At 40.4% G+C, this 17,667-nt stretch overlaps 1 protein-coding gene across 20 annotated transcripts in view; it reads left to right on the top strand.

Moving 5' to 3' along the window:
* The window catches only part of LSM14A (LSM14A mRNA processing body assembly factor), a 59,700-nt gene extending 44,861 nt beyond the window's left edge, over positions 1 to 14,839 (top strand). For 3 of the 20 annotated variants that reach the window (XM_055235981.2, XM_063614093.1, XM_055235985.2), the window contains 6 exons: positions 1,957 to 2,133; positions 2,429 to 2,494; positions 5,885 to 6,067; positions 6,204 to 6,375; positions 7,994 to 8,225; positions 14,119 to 14,839. In XM_055235981.2, the coding sequence (XP_055091956.1) occupies positions 1,957 to 2,133; positions 2,429 to 2,494; positions 5,885 to 6,067; positions 6,204 to 6,375; positions 7,994 to 8,225; positions 14,119 to 14,142 (854 nt within the window). In that variant the 3' untranslated portion in view covers positions 14,143 to 14,839. Of the gene's footprint in view, positions 1 to 1,956; positions 2,134 to 2,428; positions 2,495 to 5,884; positions 6,068 to 6,203; positions 6,376 to 7,993; positions 8,226 to 13,157; positions 13,215 to 14,118 lie in introns of all 20 variants that reach the window. The other 17 variants (XM_063614092.1, XM_055235980.2, XM_055235989.2 and 14 more) reach the window with 15 other exon arrangements.
* Positions 14,840 to 17,667: the final 2,828 nt, after the last annotated feature.

Genomic DNA, 17,667 nt, shown 5'->3' on the forward strand with positions numbered 1-17,667 from the left:
TACCCTGTCTCTAAAAAACAAAAACAAAACAAAATGTGTTTTATAAGTGATTATAAAATGTTTTTTCATAGGCCAAACTTATATAAACCATGATTTCCCATTATAATCCAGTGGAAAAATTGCAATGCTTCTGTTAGTGGTAACTTAATTTTGAAATGTTAATTAGATTGTGCCTGTGTCGGTTTCTGGGTTTTGATAAATGATCATTTATTTGGCTAACTTTGCCATTAATGGCTGAAATGGTATTGCACATTTGTAATTGCATACTTTAGATAATCATAAATTGGGGAAATATTACTAATAAATTATCCCTGAATCATCTGAGTACATAATAATGCATTGTCAGCACTCACCAGTTGTTTGACGCCTGCAAATATGCACAGATGGACAGTAACATTTGCAGCATATTTGGGGGATTTTTTACATGAAATGAGCATTATTTTTTTAAGCAAAGCATTATATTTTGGAATAATTACCAGATGTGAGTGCCTAAGCAGAGATATACAGCAAACATTATCAGGACAGAAAGCATGATGGGAGCACCCGATGTTACATTCTTCAGTTCATGCTGTGACCAGGCTCTGACCTCATAAAAGGAAAAATATAATTTATAAGTACAAACCCCATTTTTTGTTTTGGCTCTTTTGTTTTTGTATTTTTTTGAGACAGGGTCTAGCTTTGTCACCCAGGCTGGATGCAGTGGACCAATCTTGGCTCACTACAACCTCTGCCTCCCAGGCTCCAGCGATCCACCCACTTGAGCCCCCTGAGTAGCTGGGGTTACAGGCATGTGCCACCACATCTGGCTAATTTTTGTATATTTTTGTAGAGACAGGCTTTCGCCATCTTGTTCAGGCTGGTCTCGAACTCCTGAGCTCAAGCGATCTGCCCACCTCAGCCTCCCAAATTGCTGGGATTATAGGTGTGGGCACCCACGCCCAGCCAAACCCGATATTAAGCAAAAACTTGCCAAGAGATCTTTTAAAAGACAAGGAATGAGTATGGCTACCGTGTAATTATCTGAAGGGTTTTTTGTTTGTTTGTTTTTTGGTTTTGTTTGTTTTTTTGCTGGCCTTTTAGTTTTTATGTTTAATTATCCAAGCCCCTAAAGCATTAAAGAACTTCACTTATCTAACTTTCTAGTTCTTTTACTTTATTTATTTATTTATTTATGAGACAGGGCCTCGCTCTGTCACCTAGGCTGGAGTGCAGTGGCACGTTCTCGGCTCACTGCAGCCTCTGCCTCGCAGGTTCAAGCTATTCCATCTCAGCCTCCTGAGTAGCTGGGAACACAGGCACGTGCCACCACGCCTGGCTAATTTTTGTATTTTCAGTAGAGACAGGGTTTCACCATGTTGCCTAGGCTGGTCTTGAAATCCTGGGCTCAAGCAATCCTCCTGCTTCAGCCTCCCAAAGGACTAGGATTATAGGCATGTGCCACTGCGCCCGGCCATTTACTTTCTTATAATAGAAATTTAATGGAGATAATACCTGTAGATAGATGTAAAGGTATTGTTTTAGTCATCTACAGACAGTACTAAGAAAAATTAAAACAAGTCACCATAGTCTTACGGTTGTCATTGGCGAAAGCCTAAGTTTGACCTGACTACAACATGACCTTTGATAATTCTAGAGAATCTCGTACCAGGCAGCAATTTTTTTTTTTTTAATGTAAACTCTTCCACTAAGTAGAAATAACAGATAAAATTGTGAGGAGGAGGGAGTTGTTTTGAAGCTGTTGAAGTTTTTTTTTATTATTATTATTTTTTATTTTTAGCCTAATGACAAGCCCACTAAGGATACCATTCTTAATATCTGGTCTGATAAGTGGATTAATTCAGATTTGTGCTAAGGATTTGAATTGGTAGAAATAAAACTCTGGACAATTTTATTTAGGGTCTAGATTATTTTGAAATCCCCAATAGGGTAGTTTCTTATCTTTTGGTTACATTTTAGGTCGCTCAAGCCCTCAGTTAGACCCTTTGAGAAAAAGCCCAACCATGGAACAAGCAGTGCAGACCGCCTCGGCCCACTTACCTGCTCCAGCAGCTGTTGGGAGAAGGAGTCCTGTATCAACCAGGCCTTTGCCATCTACCAGCCAAAAGGCAGGAGAGAATCAGGAGCACAGGCGAGGTAGAACTTTAGCTGTTTACTGTTCCTTAATTGACTAATCAATGTTTTCCACTCACTTTATTTTCATTAGAAGGATTTACTTCGTATGAATGATCCCAGAAAATTAAACTGAACATGATAGAATGTTTGGTCTTTCAAATTTGACTCAAAGTGTTGGTGGTGTGGGTATAGTTTTTTGGGCATTGCACAGGCTTTGTTTTGGGTTTTTTGGTTTGTTTGTTTGCATTTCTAGCTATGGAAGTTTTTGATGATGTGCCCTGAGTTGATTTGGCACTTTGCATGTCTTCTTCTGTAGCTGAAGTACACAAAGTTTCAAGGCCAGAAAATGAGCAACTCAGAAATGATAACAAGAGACAAGTAGGTAAGTTCTTGGATCTGAAAGTCATATCCTATGCTTCTCAACAGGGAGAACATTTTAAATGTATGATACATAATTACTATAAAAAAATGAAAGGCGGGGGTTGTGACTGTAAAGGAGGAGCACAGGGGAGTGTCACTGTGGTGACAGAACAGTCCTTTATCTTGATTGTGATGGTGGTTTTGCAAATCTATATATGGTAGAACATCATAGAACTATGCATAAAGACATACCAAAAAATGAGTACATGTACAAACTGGTGACATCTGAGCAAGGTCTGTAGTTTAGTTAATTAGATTGTGCCTGTGTCGGTTTCTTGGTTTTGATAATGTACCATAATTATATAAGATGTGACTGTTGGAGTTTGGGAAGTTGGGTGATGAGCACAAAGGACGACTCTGAACTAGTTTTTCAATTTTTCTTTTCTATAATTACTTTAAAATAAAAAGATTTTTAAAAATTTTACTTTTCTGGAAAAAAATTCTACTTAGTGGTAGGCCTTTTTTTTCTGAGATGGAGTTTCACGCTTGTTGCCCAGGCTGTAGTGCAGTGGTGTGATCTCGGCTCACTGCAGCCTCCGCCTCCTGGGTTCAAGTAATTCTCCTGCCTCAGCCTCCCGAGTAGCCGGGATTACAGCCGCGTGCCACCATACCCAGCTAATTTTTGTATTTTTAGTAGAGACAGGGCTTTGCCATGTTGGCCAGGCTGGCCTCAAACTCCTGACCTTATTTTCCACCCACCTCAGCCTCCCAAAGTGTTGGGATTACAGGCGTGAGCCACTGCACCCAGCCAGGCAGTTATCTTTTAATATGTTCTTGAGTATTTCCTGCTAGTAGGATTCGTTCATTTATATTTACATTTTCCTATGGCTTCTACTTTTGTGGTTCTTATGTTTTGTGTCAGTTTCAAGTTAGGATTATAAAATTGGTTTTCATTGTTTTCTATGCCTTTGGGAATGGAATTTTCTTTATGTTACAAGTTTGAAACGTTTCCTCATTAAAATTAAGCCCAGAGGCCAGGCACGGTGGCTCACACCTGTAATCTCAGCACTTTGGGACACCGAGGCGGGCAGATCATGAGGTCAGGAGTTTGAGACCAGCCTGGCCATATGGTGAAACCCTGTCTCTACTAAAAATAGAAAAATTAGCTGGGTGTGGTGGCACACGCCTGTAGGCCCAGCTGCTCGGGAGGCTGAGGCAGGAGAATCACTTGAACCCGGGAGGCAAGGTTGTAGTGAGCCAAGATCGCACCACTGCACTCCAGCCTGGGCGACAGAGCGAGAGTCCGTCAAAAATAAAAAATAAAAAAATTAAGACCAGCTCCTGTTTTTGAATCAGTTGTTTAAGAGCTGTAGTTTTCTTTTATGATTATTGATTTAATAAGGTTTTATATTTTCTTTATCTGTTTTGTAATATATAACATTCTAAAATCATTCATTTTATTAATATTTTCAAATTTATTAATGGAAAATAAATTATAATTTTACAACTCTTCTAAATTAAAAAGGGAATGTATAATCTACCTTATTTAGAAAATGATTGAAAAATGATCTTCCACTTAATTTTAGAAACCTAGATATGATATTTTTAGATGTATATATACTCTTATTTCTCCTCTACATTTATATATATATATTTTTATATCCTTATTTTTTTTTTTTTTTTTTTTTGAAACAGAGTCAACCTCTGTCGCCCAGGCTGGAGTGCAGTGGCGCGATCTCAGCTCACTGCAACCTCCACCTCCCAGGTTCAGGCCATTCTTCTGCCTCACCCTCCTGAGTAGCTGGGACTACATATGCCATGGAATACAGAATTTTGTTTCATTTGACTCATTATATTTTACCTTTTTTATTCAGAAAAAGAGAGAGCTCCCCTCCCAAAATAAAGTAACTGCCATACTATCTTTCATTGCCCTTCAAAACTAACCCCACCAAAGGGGTTCATTAACAGAACAGTGAATATTCTTCCAGATTTTTTTTGTAGATTTTACAGACAGACGTCTATACCCAAAACCTTTTTTTTTTTTTCCTGGAGACAGAATCTCGCTCTGTCGCCCAGGCTAGAGTATAGTGGTGCGATCTCTGCTCACTGCAGCCTTCGCCTCCCAGGTTCAAGCCATTCTCCTGCCTCAGCCTCCTGGGTAGGTGGGATTACAGGCACGAGCCACCACGCCTGGCTAATGTTTCTGTATTTTTAGTAGAGATGGCGTTTCACCGTGTTGGTCGGCTCGTCTCGAGCTCCTGACCTCGTGATCTGCCCGCCCTGGCCTCCCAAAGTGCTGGGGTTACAGGCGTGAGCCACCGCGCCCGGCCCCAAAACATTTTTTTTTTAAGACAGAAGGATCATGATGTAATTCTGGCTTGTGGCTGAGGCATTTTTAATAGTAGAGGTGAATGTTTTAAATATCCTACTTATCTAGATTTATGTCTGGATATGCTGCTGTGGGGTTTTGTGGTTTGTTTTCTCAAACCTAGGCAGTTTGCCAAACCTCAGCAAACAGCACAAACCTGTCTGTTACCCTGTAGTCACTTCTCATCCTTGTCAGTATGTGTGGAGCATTTCACGCAATTGTGATCATTAAACTCATACTGCTTTCTGCTCTGCGTTTGTCAGTTAACATCAAATATTCTTCCTCTGTTTTTTTTCTTGTTAGTCATTTTTCTTGTGTTGGATATTTGGGTTCCCACGTTTTTCACTATAAATTATGCTACTTTCTATTGCTTTATCATGTCTCTTATGATTGGCTGAAATTTTACTGTGTTATAGAGGAGAGAGAATATATAGATACAGGAAGGCTTGAATAATATAGAGCCATCTAGAGAGACACAGTAAAGATGGAGTAGGAAGTGTTCGGAGTCAGTAAGGATTGGTACTTGTCTGTTTTTTATCTGTGATGTGGAAATAACACCTATTTTCTTGCAATTTGTGCCGATTAGTGTTTATTTTTCTTACTATAAATCTTGGTTCCTGTTATTCTTTCCATAAAAGGCTTTCTGCATTTTGAGAATCCACTATGTGTCTGGCACTTCAGTTTGCCGGTGTTGGGGATATAGCAGTAAGGAAAACAAAGCCCCTGCCCTCAAGGAGCATACATTAATTTAGTGCAGAAGTCTCCACACTTGCCTGGCTATATACTCTGTCAGTAACACATGTGAGTGTGGACTCCATAAATACAAATGTTTAGAAATTTTGTGTGAGCTATTCTCAGTCTACATATTAAATATTAGTGAAACTTAATTTTTTATTTTGTATAAAAAATACAAATACAATAAAATAGAGACCTGTAAGCATTTCTGTTGTTGACTGTTGAATCTAAAGAGCACAATAGCAACATCTGTGCTAAACCAGCTATTACATATTGAATGTCCTTTGTATATATTCTTTATTATCATAGCTCCAGGTGCTCCTTCAGCTCCAAGGAGAGGGCGTGGGGGTCATCGGGGTGGCAGGGGAAGATTTGGTATTCGGCGAGATGGGCCAATGAAATTTGAGAAAGACTTTGACTTTGAAAGTGCAAATGCACAATTCAACAAGGAAGAGATTGACAGAGAGTTTCATAATAAACTTAAATTAAAAGGTAAGCTTTGATTTTTCTATTCAGAAAATAATCTTATTTGATCTGTGAATTATGGATGTTTCTTAGATTAGGTGTTTTTATGTAATTCAGGTTAGCTGTCTTGACTTTTATGATATGTGCTTTTGTTTGTCCTTAGAAGATAAACTTGAGAAACAGGAGAAGCCTGTAAATGGTGAAGATAAAGGAGACTCAGGAGTTGATACCCAAAACAGTGAAGGAAATGCTGATGAAGAAGATCCACTTGGACCTAATTGCTATTATGACAAAACTAAATCCTTCTTTGATAATATTTCTTGTGATGACAATAGGTACAGTCTTTAAAGTTGTTCTTTTGCTCTTATGATATTGATTGAAGTGTAAAATGGTTTCATGTAAATTCACGAGGTTTAATGAATACTACCATAATTGTTTTGTTTTGTTTCGAGACAGTCTTACTCTGTTACTCAGGCTGGAGTGCAGCAGTGCAGTCACAGCTCACTGTAGCCTCAAACTCCTGAGCTCAAGCAATCCTCCCATCTCAGCCTCAGTAGAGGGGACTACAGTTGCACACCACCCACCCAGCTAATTTTTTTCATTTTTTTGTAGAGATGGGGTCTCACTATGTTGCCCAGGCTAATTGTGAACTCCTGGCCTCAAGACCAGCCTCCCAAAGTACTAGGATTACAGGCATGAGCCACCACACCTGGCCATAATTGATTTTTTAATGTTTTATTTTGCTAAAAGAAAATATATACTAAAGTTCTAAATTATTCATTCAAAAGAAATAATCATGTACTTTTGTTTAAGGATATATTCATATTTGAATATTAGCAATTAAGCATTTAGGTAATGTCTAAGTAGGACTTTTTTTCACCCCTCTATGTTACAGTTCAAATGAAGCCAGAACCGAAGTGCTAATCTACTTTGAAGTTTGCTGATACCATAAAACTGCCAGATTGTAGTAAATGTGGGTCCAGAAAATTGGCAAATTATTGAGAGGTTAATTAAAGGACCCAGTGTGAGGAACTAACAGTTCTAGAGGTTCTCCTGCCCAATCCGGATTGTCCTTGTCCTTGTCCTGGCTGAAGTTTGGTGCCCTCTGGTGGCAGTTGTTTGCTTCAGTATAAACATGGGTGGACATAATTCTGAGTCCCACGATTGGCTGGACGACAGCAGCAATAATTCAGATACTTCTTGGGTTAATTGGTATCGGGTCCAGCGATTGGGCCAGCAACATAATGGGGACCTAAGGGCCCACTTTCCATCTCCTAGCTTCCCAAGACAAGGCCTCCCTGTCTGACTTTACCTTCTTTTCCTTTGGGGGCTGAGTGGAAAGCGAAGTCAATTACCAATCTCATTTTATCTGAATTTCCATTATTTTGGAGCTGTTACTGTGTTTATCAGGTTTATTTGCAAGAAACTAATGTCAGTCATGTGTTGACATGAAGTTTAACAGAATATTATAGGAACACATTGAACTCATATGCCATGAGCAATTCGTGATAACTTAGATGCTTTTTTTTTTTTTTTTTTTTTTTTTGAGACGGAGCTTCGTTCTTGTCACCCAGACTGGAGTGCAGTGGCGCAATCTCGACTCACTGCAACCTCCACCTCCCAGGTTCAAGTGATTATCCTGCCTCAGCCTCCCAAGTAGCTGGGATTACAGGCGCCTGCCATCACGCCCAGCTATTTTTTGTATTTTTGGTAGAGACCGAGTTTCATCATTTTTGCCAGGCTGGTCTCGAACTCCTGACCTCAGGCGATCTGCCCCCTCGGCCTCCCAAAGTGCTGGGATTAGAGGCATGAGCCACCGCGCCTGGCCAAGATGCTTACTTCTAATTAGCTTTAGTAATTACTTAGGCTTAATCTGGGAGTAGCACTGCATATTTTGGCTGAGAGATATTCTTTTAAACCTGATATGCTGAAGATTATTTGCTTTTATAATAGAGAACGGAGACCAACCTGGGCTGAAGAAAGAAGATTAAATGCTGAAACATTTGGAATCCCACTTCGTCCAAACCGTGGCCGTGGGGGATACAGAGGCAGAGGAGGTCTTGGTTTCCGTGGTGGCAGAGGGCGTGGTGGTGGCAGAGGTGGTACCTTCACTGCCCCTCGAGGATTTCGCGGAGGATTCAGAGGAGGTCGTGGGGGCCGGGAGTTTGCAGATTTTGAATATAGGGTAAGTGTTATTGTTAATAAATTCTTTGGGGTTGACATGCATTTTACAAGACTCAAAACATTTTTACTTATTTTTGTTTTGGGTGAATTGTGTTGAGGACATTAGAATAACTTCCATTTTGACTTTTCAGTAGAGGATATACATGATTCAGATGTGTATATAAAGACACTATACAAAAAAAGACAGTATAGTATCACCTTTATTTCATGTTAACAGAATATACTTTTAACACCAAAAGAGTCTATCTAGGAAGCACATACTCCCAGAATGGAAGGGCAAGCTTTAACATTTAATAGCAGTTAACATTTATATAGTATTTACCAAGTACCAGACGTTGTTTTAAATATTTTTTACATATTATTTAAACCGCACATCAACTCTGTGAGGTAGGTTCTATTATTATCCCCATCTTACAAGTGAGGAAATGGGTATAGAGATATTAAGTAACTTGTGAAAGGTCACATAGCTAGTAAGTGATGGTGTTGGGTGTTGAGCCCAGCAAGTTGGTTCCTGAGTCACTACTCTTAATTTGGTTTTGTGGAAAATTCACTACATTTTCCCTGGTTTTCTCCTTTCACCATGAACTTGAAAATGTTTGGATATATTGGCCTTCAGAAACTACTGCTAGAGAATTCTATAACTCTGTATAGTAGCCTTATGTGTATAATTTAGCTTTTGACAGGTGTCTGTAAATTAAGTCAGCATAGTAACTATCTCAGTTAACAGTAAACTATCTTAGTTTATTGATTTTAGAAGTAGTGGAGAGGAAAGGCTATAACAGAAAGGATCAAAATCTTGTAAAGAGCTCCACTTGTAATAGCAACAGGCAGCTGGAAACAGACCTGTTAGCAGGACTTCCATTGCCCAGTACTTAAAACTGGCCATTGTTGAGATCTCTCTGGAAAGAGATCAGTATTAGTGGCTTTTGGACCTACTCTGTTGATTTTGATGCCTTTGATATTGTGCCATCACAGCCAAGACTGCCAAAAATTATACTCAAGTCACCAGCTTATGCCATCCAGCCATTGATGGCCTTATGCAGTTGGAGGACTTCTGACTTGCAAAATCACCTTCCCAGCTAGGAGAATCTGTCTTAGGAACTCCAGAATAGCCCTTGCTTATCACTGTTACTGCCCTTAAGTTTGCCAGTGACACCTTGCTTACAGAATTCAGCAGTAGTATTTTCACAAATATTTTATTTGCCATTATCTCCTCTGCAATATTTGACGCTGACCAACCACCCAGTTTGGGGTCTTTCTTCCTAGTCTTTAAAATACTCTTCTAGGTTTTCAATTTATACTCTTTGTAATTTTTTAATACTCTTCATTCTTTTTTGGGGGGGGGGTGGAGTGTGTCAAGGTCTTGCTCTGTCACTCAGACTGGAGTGCAATGGCATGATCATAAGTCACTGCAGCCTCAACCTCCCAGGCTCAGGCAGTCCTTCCACCTCAGCCTCCTATGTAGCTGGGACTACATGCACGTACCACCATGCCCAGCTAATTTTTAATTTTTTTGTAGACACAGGGTCCCACTCTCACTATGTTGTCCAGGCTGGTCTTGAACTCCTGGGCTTAAGCAATCCTCTCCTCTCAGCTTCCCAAAGTGCTGGGTTTATAGGTGTGCCACGGTGCTTGTTCCATCCTCCCTTTTGTAAGCCTGTCCTGGACCGTATATGTTTCTGCACTGCATCTCTATCTTCACTGTCCTGCTGTCAGCTTAAACTTCCTCAGACTGATCTTGTCATCTTCCTTCTCTCCAGTCATCTCAGCTCTGCCTCCTCCCGGTGTTCCATGTTGGCTCATGGTATACTGCCCAGGCACTAGAGGTATCCATGATTGTGGCCTGTGCCATTTATTCCTTTGAGATGTCCCTGTCAACTACCATGATAACCCACCAGTTGGGCTTCAGACCTTCATCTCTCTTTACCCCACTTTAAGGCAGATCAGCTACATTTTGAACAACCTATGACAACTCCTTGTTGAAGACCACACTGAGTCAGCTTGGTCTGAGAAAAAGTACGTTTAAATTAGACTTGGATCCAGATGAGAATAATAGCAGTAGTTACTAGTATGACCTTTCAGACCCTTAGTTTTGACATTTGTGGATAAAGAGTTGTACCATTTATTCTGAAATACACCTTTTAAAGATCATTAAACTTTCAGCGTTGGAAAACATCTGAGAGGTCTGACCTGGTTAAAACATAAACCTTCTTATAGGGGCTGGGAGCTTACTCTTCCCAAGGGCATCCATCCCACCCCAGGTATGTTCTAATTGTTACAGTCTCGGCTTGACGTGGTGGCTCACACCTATAATCCCAGCACTTTGGGAGGCCGAGGTGGGTGGATCACCTGAGATCAGGAGTTTGAGACCAGCCTGGCTAACATGGTGAAACCCCGTCTCTACCAAAAATATAAAGAAAATTAGCCGGGCATGGTGGCACGTGCTTGTAATACCAGCTACTCAGGAGGCTGAGGCAGGAGAATCGTTGAACCTGGGAGGCAGAGGTAGCAGTGAGCTGAGATCACGCCACTGCACTCCAGCCTGGGCGACAGAGCAAGACTCCGTCTCAAAAAAAGGAAAAAACAAACCTTCCATGCAGTAACTGTGTGCCCCATGTGCTTACTAGTACAAACATTTTTTTGACAACCATGTCATGCTGTTTATCATTTTGAGCCTTTTGTAAAACTCCTATCACGTATATTGCAGAATTGAAAATGCATTGTCGTAGTTACCTCCATGCATCTTTGTCTACGCTCCTGTATCCTTCACAGATAGTCCATCTTCTGCTTAGGTGTTTCCAGGAGTGATGGACTCAGCAAACCCTCAGGCATGGCCCAGTGTTTAGGAGGCTCAGTTCTGACGTTGCAGTCCCTGCTTTTCTTAACTGCGTGAGGATCCCACTTGATATAGCTGGCCTCATTCCTCATTACCCTTTAACCTGTCTGATTCAAGCAAGCTGCCTCATGGTTATCTCACATACACATTGTGCTTGATTCCAACTCCATCCCCATCCATTTACCAAATATACAGAATTCTTCAGGTATTCCAGGCACTATGTTGAGCATTGGTGCTGACTGATGTAGGCCCAGCACTTTTGATGTTTACATTTTGGTGGGAGACAGACATAGCTAAAAGTCAGGTCCCCGCTTTGACTTATCCTTTACAGCCTTGCCCAAGTTTTGCTCTGTCTTCTCTTTCTTCCTACACTGATTTCCTCCTCTTCTGACCTGTGGCTGTCTGCTTTCTTTGGCACACATTTTTAAATACGCTCACATTCGCTATTTTTTGTATTTAGTTTTGTTCTGCATCACCAGCTAGATAAGAACCTCTTGGCTTTAGTGAATATGTATTCTACTTTTCTTCCCACCACAACACTCAGCTCAACATGGAGCCATAGTGGGCTTGAAGTAATTGCTTATCATGTTGATGAGGAATTTGCCACTCCAGCCTTCAGTGAGGCCAAAGGTCTGTCAGTGTAGCTAGCCGTTGATTGTTCATTCCAGAGTTGAATAATCCTTTCATCTGCCACTAGAGCCCCGAACCCAGCAGCCCTACACCTCCTAAATCATAAAATCATTTCACCTGGCACCTTTAAAGGTAGAAAATGGTGAGTGATCACTGTTAGATAAAGGAGATTTACCACTGAAGATTAAACTCGTATCTGAAACATCTAACACTTCCTCCCAGAGATAGACATGGATGACATTTTCCGCAGCCTTCATGAAATGAGTTGGCTTTATTTTTTGTGCTATATTAGCAGGAGTCATTGTGGTTTGGGGGTAAGCATAAACGAGCTTGGTTGTTTAATGAAAACATGGGTAAAGATAAAATCATCAAGTTTTAGAATCCTTAAAAGAATCAGCCAAACTAGAATCTCTCCGCTACCACACTCACATTAGATGATAAGGAAACTAAGGACCCCAAGAAGTTAATTGTCATGATTGAGGTGCAAGCTAACAAATCCAAAACTCACTCTCTTGACTTGTGGCCTGATTTTCCTTAAGAGTAATGTTGTAAATATAGGCCAGTGCAATGGTTTACATGTGTAATACCAGCACTTTGGGAGGCCAGGGCAGGATTGCTTAAGCCCAGGAATTCAAGGTCAGCATGGGCAACATAAGGAGTCCCTATCTCTATAACAAAGTTTAAAAATTAGCTGGAGTGGTGGCACATGCCTGTAGTCCCAGCTACTCAGGAGGCTAAGGCGGGAGGATCACTTGAACCTGAGAGGTCAAAGCTGTAATGAGCCATGATCGCACCACTGCACTCCAGCCTGGGTGACAGAGCGAGACCTGTCTCAAAAAAAAAAAAGAAAAGAAAGAAATAATAACCTTGGCCGGGCACGGTGGCTCACGCTTGTAATCCCAGCACTTTGGGAGGCCGAGGCGGGCGGATCATGAGGTCAGGAGATTGAGACCACGGTGAAACCCCGTCTCTACTAAAAATACAAAAAATTAGCCGGGCGTGGTGGCAGGCGCCTGTAGTCCCAGCTACTCGGAGAGGCTGAGGCAGGAGAATGGCGTGAACCCGGGAGGCGGAGCTTGCAGTGAGCCGAGATTGCGCCACTGCACTCCAGCCTGGGCGACAGAGCGAGATTCCGTCTCCAAAAAAAAAGAAATAATAACCTTATGGTAAGTTTGGTTGCATGGTATTCCCCGCCCCCATTTTTTTTTGAGGTGAGAATGGAGATCAGGACTAGCAATAATAATGTAACCAGCTCCTGTTTTACACGCTGCTGTCAGGGAGGTTAAGCCACCATGGTGGGTTATAAAGATCCCATCTGTATTTCCTCAGATGGGGTCCAAAGACAACAAGGTGTCTGAATGACTCAGCATAATGCTCTCTCTCCTCTCCCCCTTTCATTTTCTCCTTTCTCTCTCCTGTCTCCCTGTCTCTTTCTCTTTTTTTTTTTTTTTTTTTTTTACCTTTCAGAAAACCACAGCTTTTGGACCCTAAAAGGTCTGGATTGATCGTACTGCTTTCTGAAAGGTAAAAAAAACAAATACTTTGGGAGGTGTGAGGTTGGCTTTGTGGGAGACAGCAGGTTCATCTTTTAGCTCATTGCTGTCAACTTATGCCATACCATATGTATTTCAATTTAATAACGGGGTGCAAATGTTTTGGTGTTGTATACACAGATGAAGTTAAGTCTCACCTAGGAAATGTCTGTTTCTAACAGTTGGGGTGAGAATCAGCAGTAAAAACCAGGTATATGGTAGCAGCTGGTCTAGAGGAAAATAAAAGCCCTTGGCTCCAACCCTTTGTACGGGCCTTTAGTTTAGGGTCAGTCTTGCTGGAAATCTTGAGATTTGTATTGCTTTCTCACTGGTTACTTTTTAAAAATTCCCCAGTCAGCCTTCCACTTTTCAGAACTTATTTCAGATTTAAGAGTTATCCTTGTAAAATTGATTTTTAAACCATTGTTTCCTCCTGGCATGAAATTTTGGAGAGAAATGTTATACTGACTATTTTATTGCTTAGTAAAGACATCAAAGACTTGGGGATTTTATGAAACTTGCTTCAAAGTATGTTGACAGTTGTATTTGATGAGTTTGACTACTGAGTTGAGGGTTTAAGTCCTATCACTGCTTTTAAAAAATTATTAGGGAGAACAACCAAAGATGAGGAAGTACACCTGTATTTTGGGGTGGGGTTCACCACTGCTGGAAGTAGTCCAGTCCACTACTGACTGGAAGATGCAGTCAACAATGAGGTACTACTGAGTATGGAAATTATAAAAAGAGTTTCGTGGAAATCAGTGAGACAGGTTTTTCTATGAAAGTAAAAGGGAGGGAGTATATTTAAAGATAATTTAAAATAAACTTGAGTAAAGTAAAAAGAAATAATACACCAGTAATTTGGAACATGAGCTAAATTTTTTTTTCTTTTTTAGAAAGACAACAAAGTTGCTGCATAGTCTACAAACAAGTCTCTGAAAATAGGTGAATTTCTAGCTCTTCATGGTCCTGAACATTGATTTCAGTCTTTGCGAAGAACGAAGAAGTGAATTCGCTGTACATTTGTCACCAGCACTGGGTTTTTGTTTTTTGTTTGTTTTTCCGCTTAATTTCAAAAATAAAATGCAGTTACTTTTGGGGGTGGAAGGCTCATCTTAAAACATGAGCATTAAATATATTTGGAATAGCAGAAGGTTAAGTAATTTCTTATGTATAGTTAAACTAAAGCAGTACTTCAGTGGGACTTACAAGTATTTTTTCATCACTGAAAGGTTTTTTTTTTTTATCACTAAATTGTATTTGGCAATTGCAAGTTGCCTGCAGATAGGGCCGTGATACTGTGTTTTGAGCCACAGAAGGTTGTGTGTGTGCGCGCGCGTGTGTGTGTGTGTGCGTGTATCTTTTTCCTCCTTTCTTTTGGGGAATCCTGTAATATGAGGTAGCTTATTTCATCAATTAATTAGGGTGCTGGATGGTAGAGAATTTTGTCAGTCAACTATGTACACACAGTAAATACTGTTTCTTAGGCAAAGGTAACTTTTTTATATAGTTGTAAAATTCCATTATATTCCATTGCCAAAGAAACATTAAGAACTTTGTATAGCTGTATAAAAAGCAACTAATTTTTTAAAGAATAAACATTTTAAAGTCAGCAAACATACTGTGTCCTTGCAGAAGTTGATGTGCTGAGCAGCAGCATTATGGGTGGGTCTTTTTTTCTTAGTTTTCCAGGCTTAACATGTTTGATTTTGTTTTTAATGTTTAGAACATAAATGAAGATTTGATCCATTCTTTCATTATCTAAAAAGGATTAATTATTCATGCTCATTGTAAGAACTTCATTTTGTAGCAAATGGCATATCACAGGATCTGTCCAGATAATCGATATTTTCAGTATACAAATGTAAATAATCACAGATGAGAATGTACTTAGCTGTATTTTCAAATAAGTAATCTTCCCCCTCTTTTTTAGGACTTTAAAAGGCATCAATGAACCTGTTTTTCCTATTATGCCTGGAATTTAGTCATGATACCTTGACTCATTCTATCATATTTCAAGAGGATTCAGAGTGCTAGAAATTATTTTGGTAGCCTATAACACACGGCAACACTGGTCCTTAGGCCTATGACCCACAGATGACTCAGTATAGAGTTCATTGCTAATTATAAATTACTAGTGAATCTTTTTGATATTTTAAGCTTTAGTGGGAAAAATCTGGCCACTTTTGTGTTTTTATGAAGGCCATGGAATAAAAGGATCCAAAGATTTAAATATTTTTATCTAATATTTTGATTGTTTTATTAACTTTCTCCTTAAAACATTCAGTAGTGATAAAGATATAGAAACTGCACTGTAGGAGAATTGGAATATTTAAGGCTGGTTGACATTTTTTATTTTAATTTTATATCTTTTGTATAGCTCTACAAGGCAGTGTTTTGTAATTTGGTTTCATTATGAAGATCCAATACTTGGCAGCCATAGTTTAGATAATATTGTTTAGTGCTGTTTGCTTGCATGTTAACAACAAAACCTTTTAGAGGACCCACAAATCATGATATTGAACACATTTCTGAGGCATTCAGAGCATCAAAGCAAGTACCATGGCAATACATGTGTAGACTGTTTGAGTTGTCCCAGGCCAATTTCGAGAAAGAAAACTGTAAATACTAGTTCTACTTGCTCTGAAATTATGAGTTCATGCGTTTTCCCAGCCCTCCAAATCACTGACTGGGGCGTTTTGTGCCCCAACAATAACTGGCAGCATGGCATACCTGCAGTACACCTTACAATACTAAAGCAAAGTTTTTATTCTAAAACAGAATAAAACTATTCAATAAAAAATGCTCGTCAAAGTTCTTTCTCTTTAAATAGTAACATTCTGTTTCAGTAGGAACATAGTGAAAGGCATCTTTTAAATGGAAGAGCGAAATTATGATAATGTTTGTATTCCCTGTAATAACTATAAATTTTACTTTATTTCTAAGATTGAGTTATTGTTGCAGATGTTTAGGGAAAGCTAAAAGCCCCTTTCTTCCCCTCCTGATTGTAAATAAAATACTTCTGAGATCAGATCCGTGACATGAAGAGATTAAGCCAACCAGGCACAGGCCAAGCTGGAAACAGCAGCCAGAACACACTCCCTGTGGGCAGACGCATGAAGAAGATGCAGAATCTGTCTATTAGAACAGTTCGCTCCAAAAGCTGGGCTTCATGTGATGGTAGGGCAAGAGGTCGGGAATGGTAGTGCAGCACAGTGGCTCTCTGTGGGGTTGACCTGACATCCTAGGAGCACAGTCATCTGTTGCTTAATAATAGCAACATGTTCTTATTTTTAAATAGCAATGAGGTCTCACTTCGTTGCCCAGGCTGGTCTCTAACTCATGGGCTCAAATGATCCTCCCATCTTGGCCTCCCAAAGTGCTAGATTACAGACATGAGCCACCATGCCCGGCCATGACACATTCTGAGAAATGTGTTAAGCAGCGTCATCATTGTGTGAGCATCAGAGAGTGCACTACACAAACCAAGATGGTATGGTCTACTCCACACCTAGGCTATATGGTGTAGCCTGTTGCTCCTCGGCTACAAACCTGTACAGCATGTTACTGTACTGAATACTGTAGGCAGTCATAACACGGGGTTAAGTATTTCTGTATTTAAAACATATCTAAACATAGAAAAAGTATAGTAAAAATAGGGTATCATAAACTTTGGGACCACCATTGTATACGCAGTCCATCGTTGACCAAAACATCATTAAGTGGTGCGTGAGTACTGAGGAATGTGAGGGGATGTGTTTTGGTTGTCACAATCACTGGGGATCATCACTGGTATTTAAAAGTAAGGGCCCAGATGGTAAATGTCCTATGCTGTGCCACACAATAAATTATCCAACCCAAAGTGCAGTAGTGCCCCTCTACTCCGAGAAACACTGGCTAAAGTCCCTCCACATGGAAAGACAGTAAGTGGGAAATTATTTCCTGCCAACTTGAAAAGAAAAATTTACTACTTAGGAAATTGTCCGCATGGGAGTATTAATATAAAGGGAACTTACTTCCCATAGCACTGTCAGCATTGTGGAAACATCACATAGGAGTTAGGGCTTCATCCTGTTCTCTGTCAGTGCTTCACAAGTCTCATCAGAATCTACCGAGGAGCAGGCCGGGCGCGGTGGCTCACGCTTGTAATCCCAGCACTTTGGGAGGCCGAGGCGGGCGGATCCCGAGGTCAGGAGATCGAGACCACGGTGAAACCCCGTCTCTACTAAAAATACAAAAAATTAGCCGGGCGTGGTGGCGGGCGCCTGTAGTCCCAGCTACTCGGAGAGGCTGAGGCAGGAGAATGGCATGAACCCGGGAGGCAGAGCTTGCAGTGAGCTGAGATTGTGCCACTGCACTCCAGCCTGGGTGACAGAGTGAGACTCCATCTCAAAAAAAAAAAAAACTACCGAGGAGCATTTTTAAGTACAGATTCCCAGGCCCAC

Source organism: Symphalangus syndactylus, chromosome 13 (assembly GCF_028878055.3).
Source record: "Symphalangus syndactylus isolate Jambi chromosome 13, NHGRI_mSymSyn1-v2.1_pri, whole genome shotgun sequence".
Classification (NCBI taxonomy): domain Eukaryota; kingdom Metazoa; phylum Chordata; class Mammalia; order Primates; family Hylobatidae; genus Symphalangus; species Symphalangus syndactylus.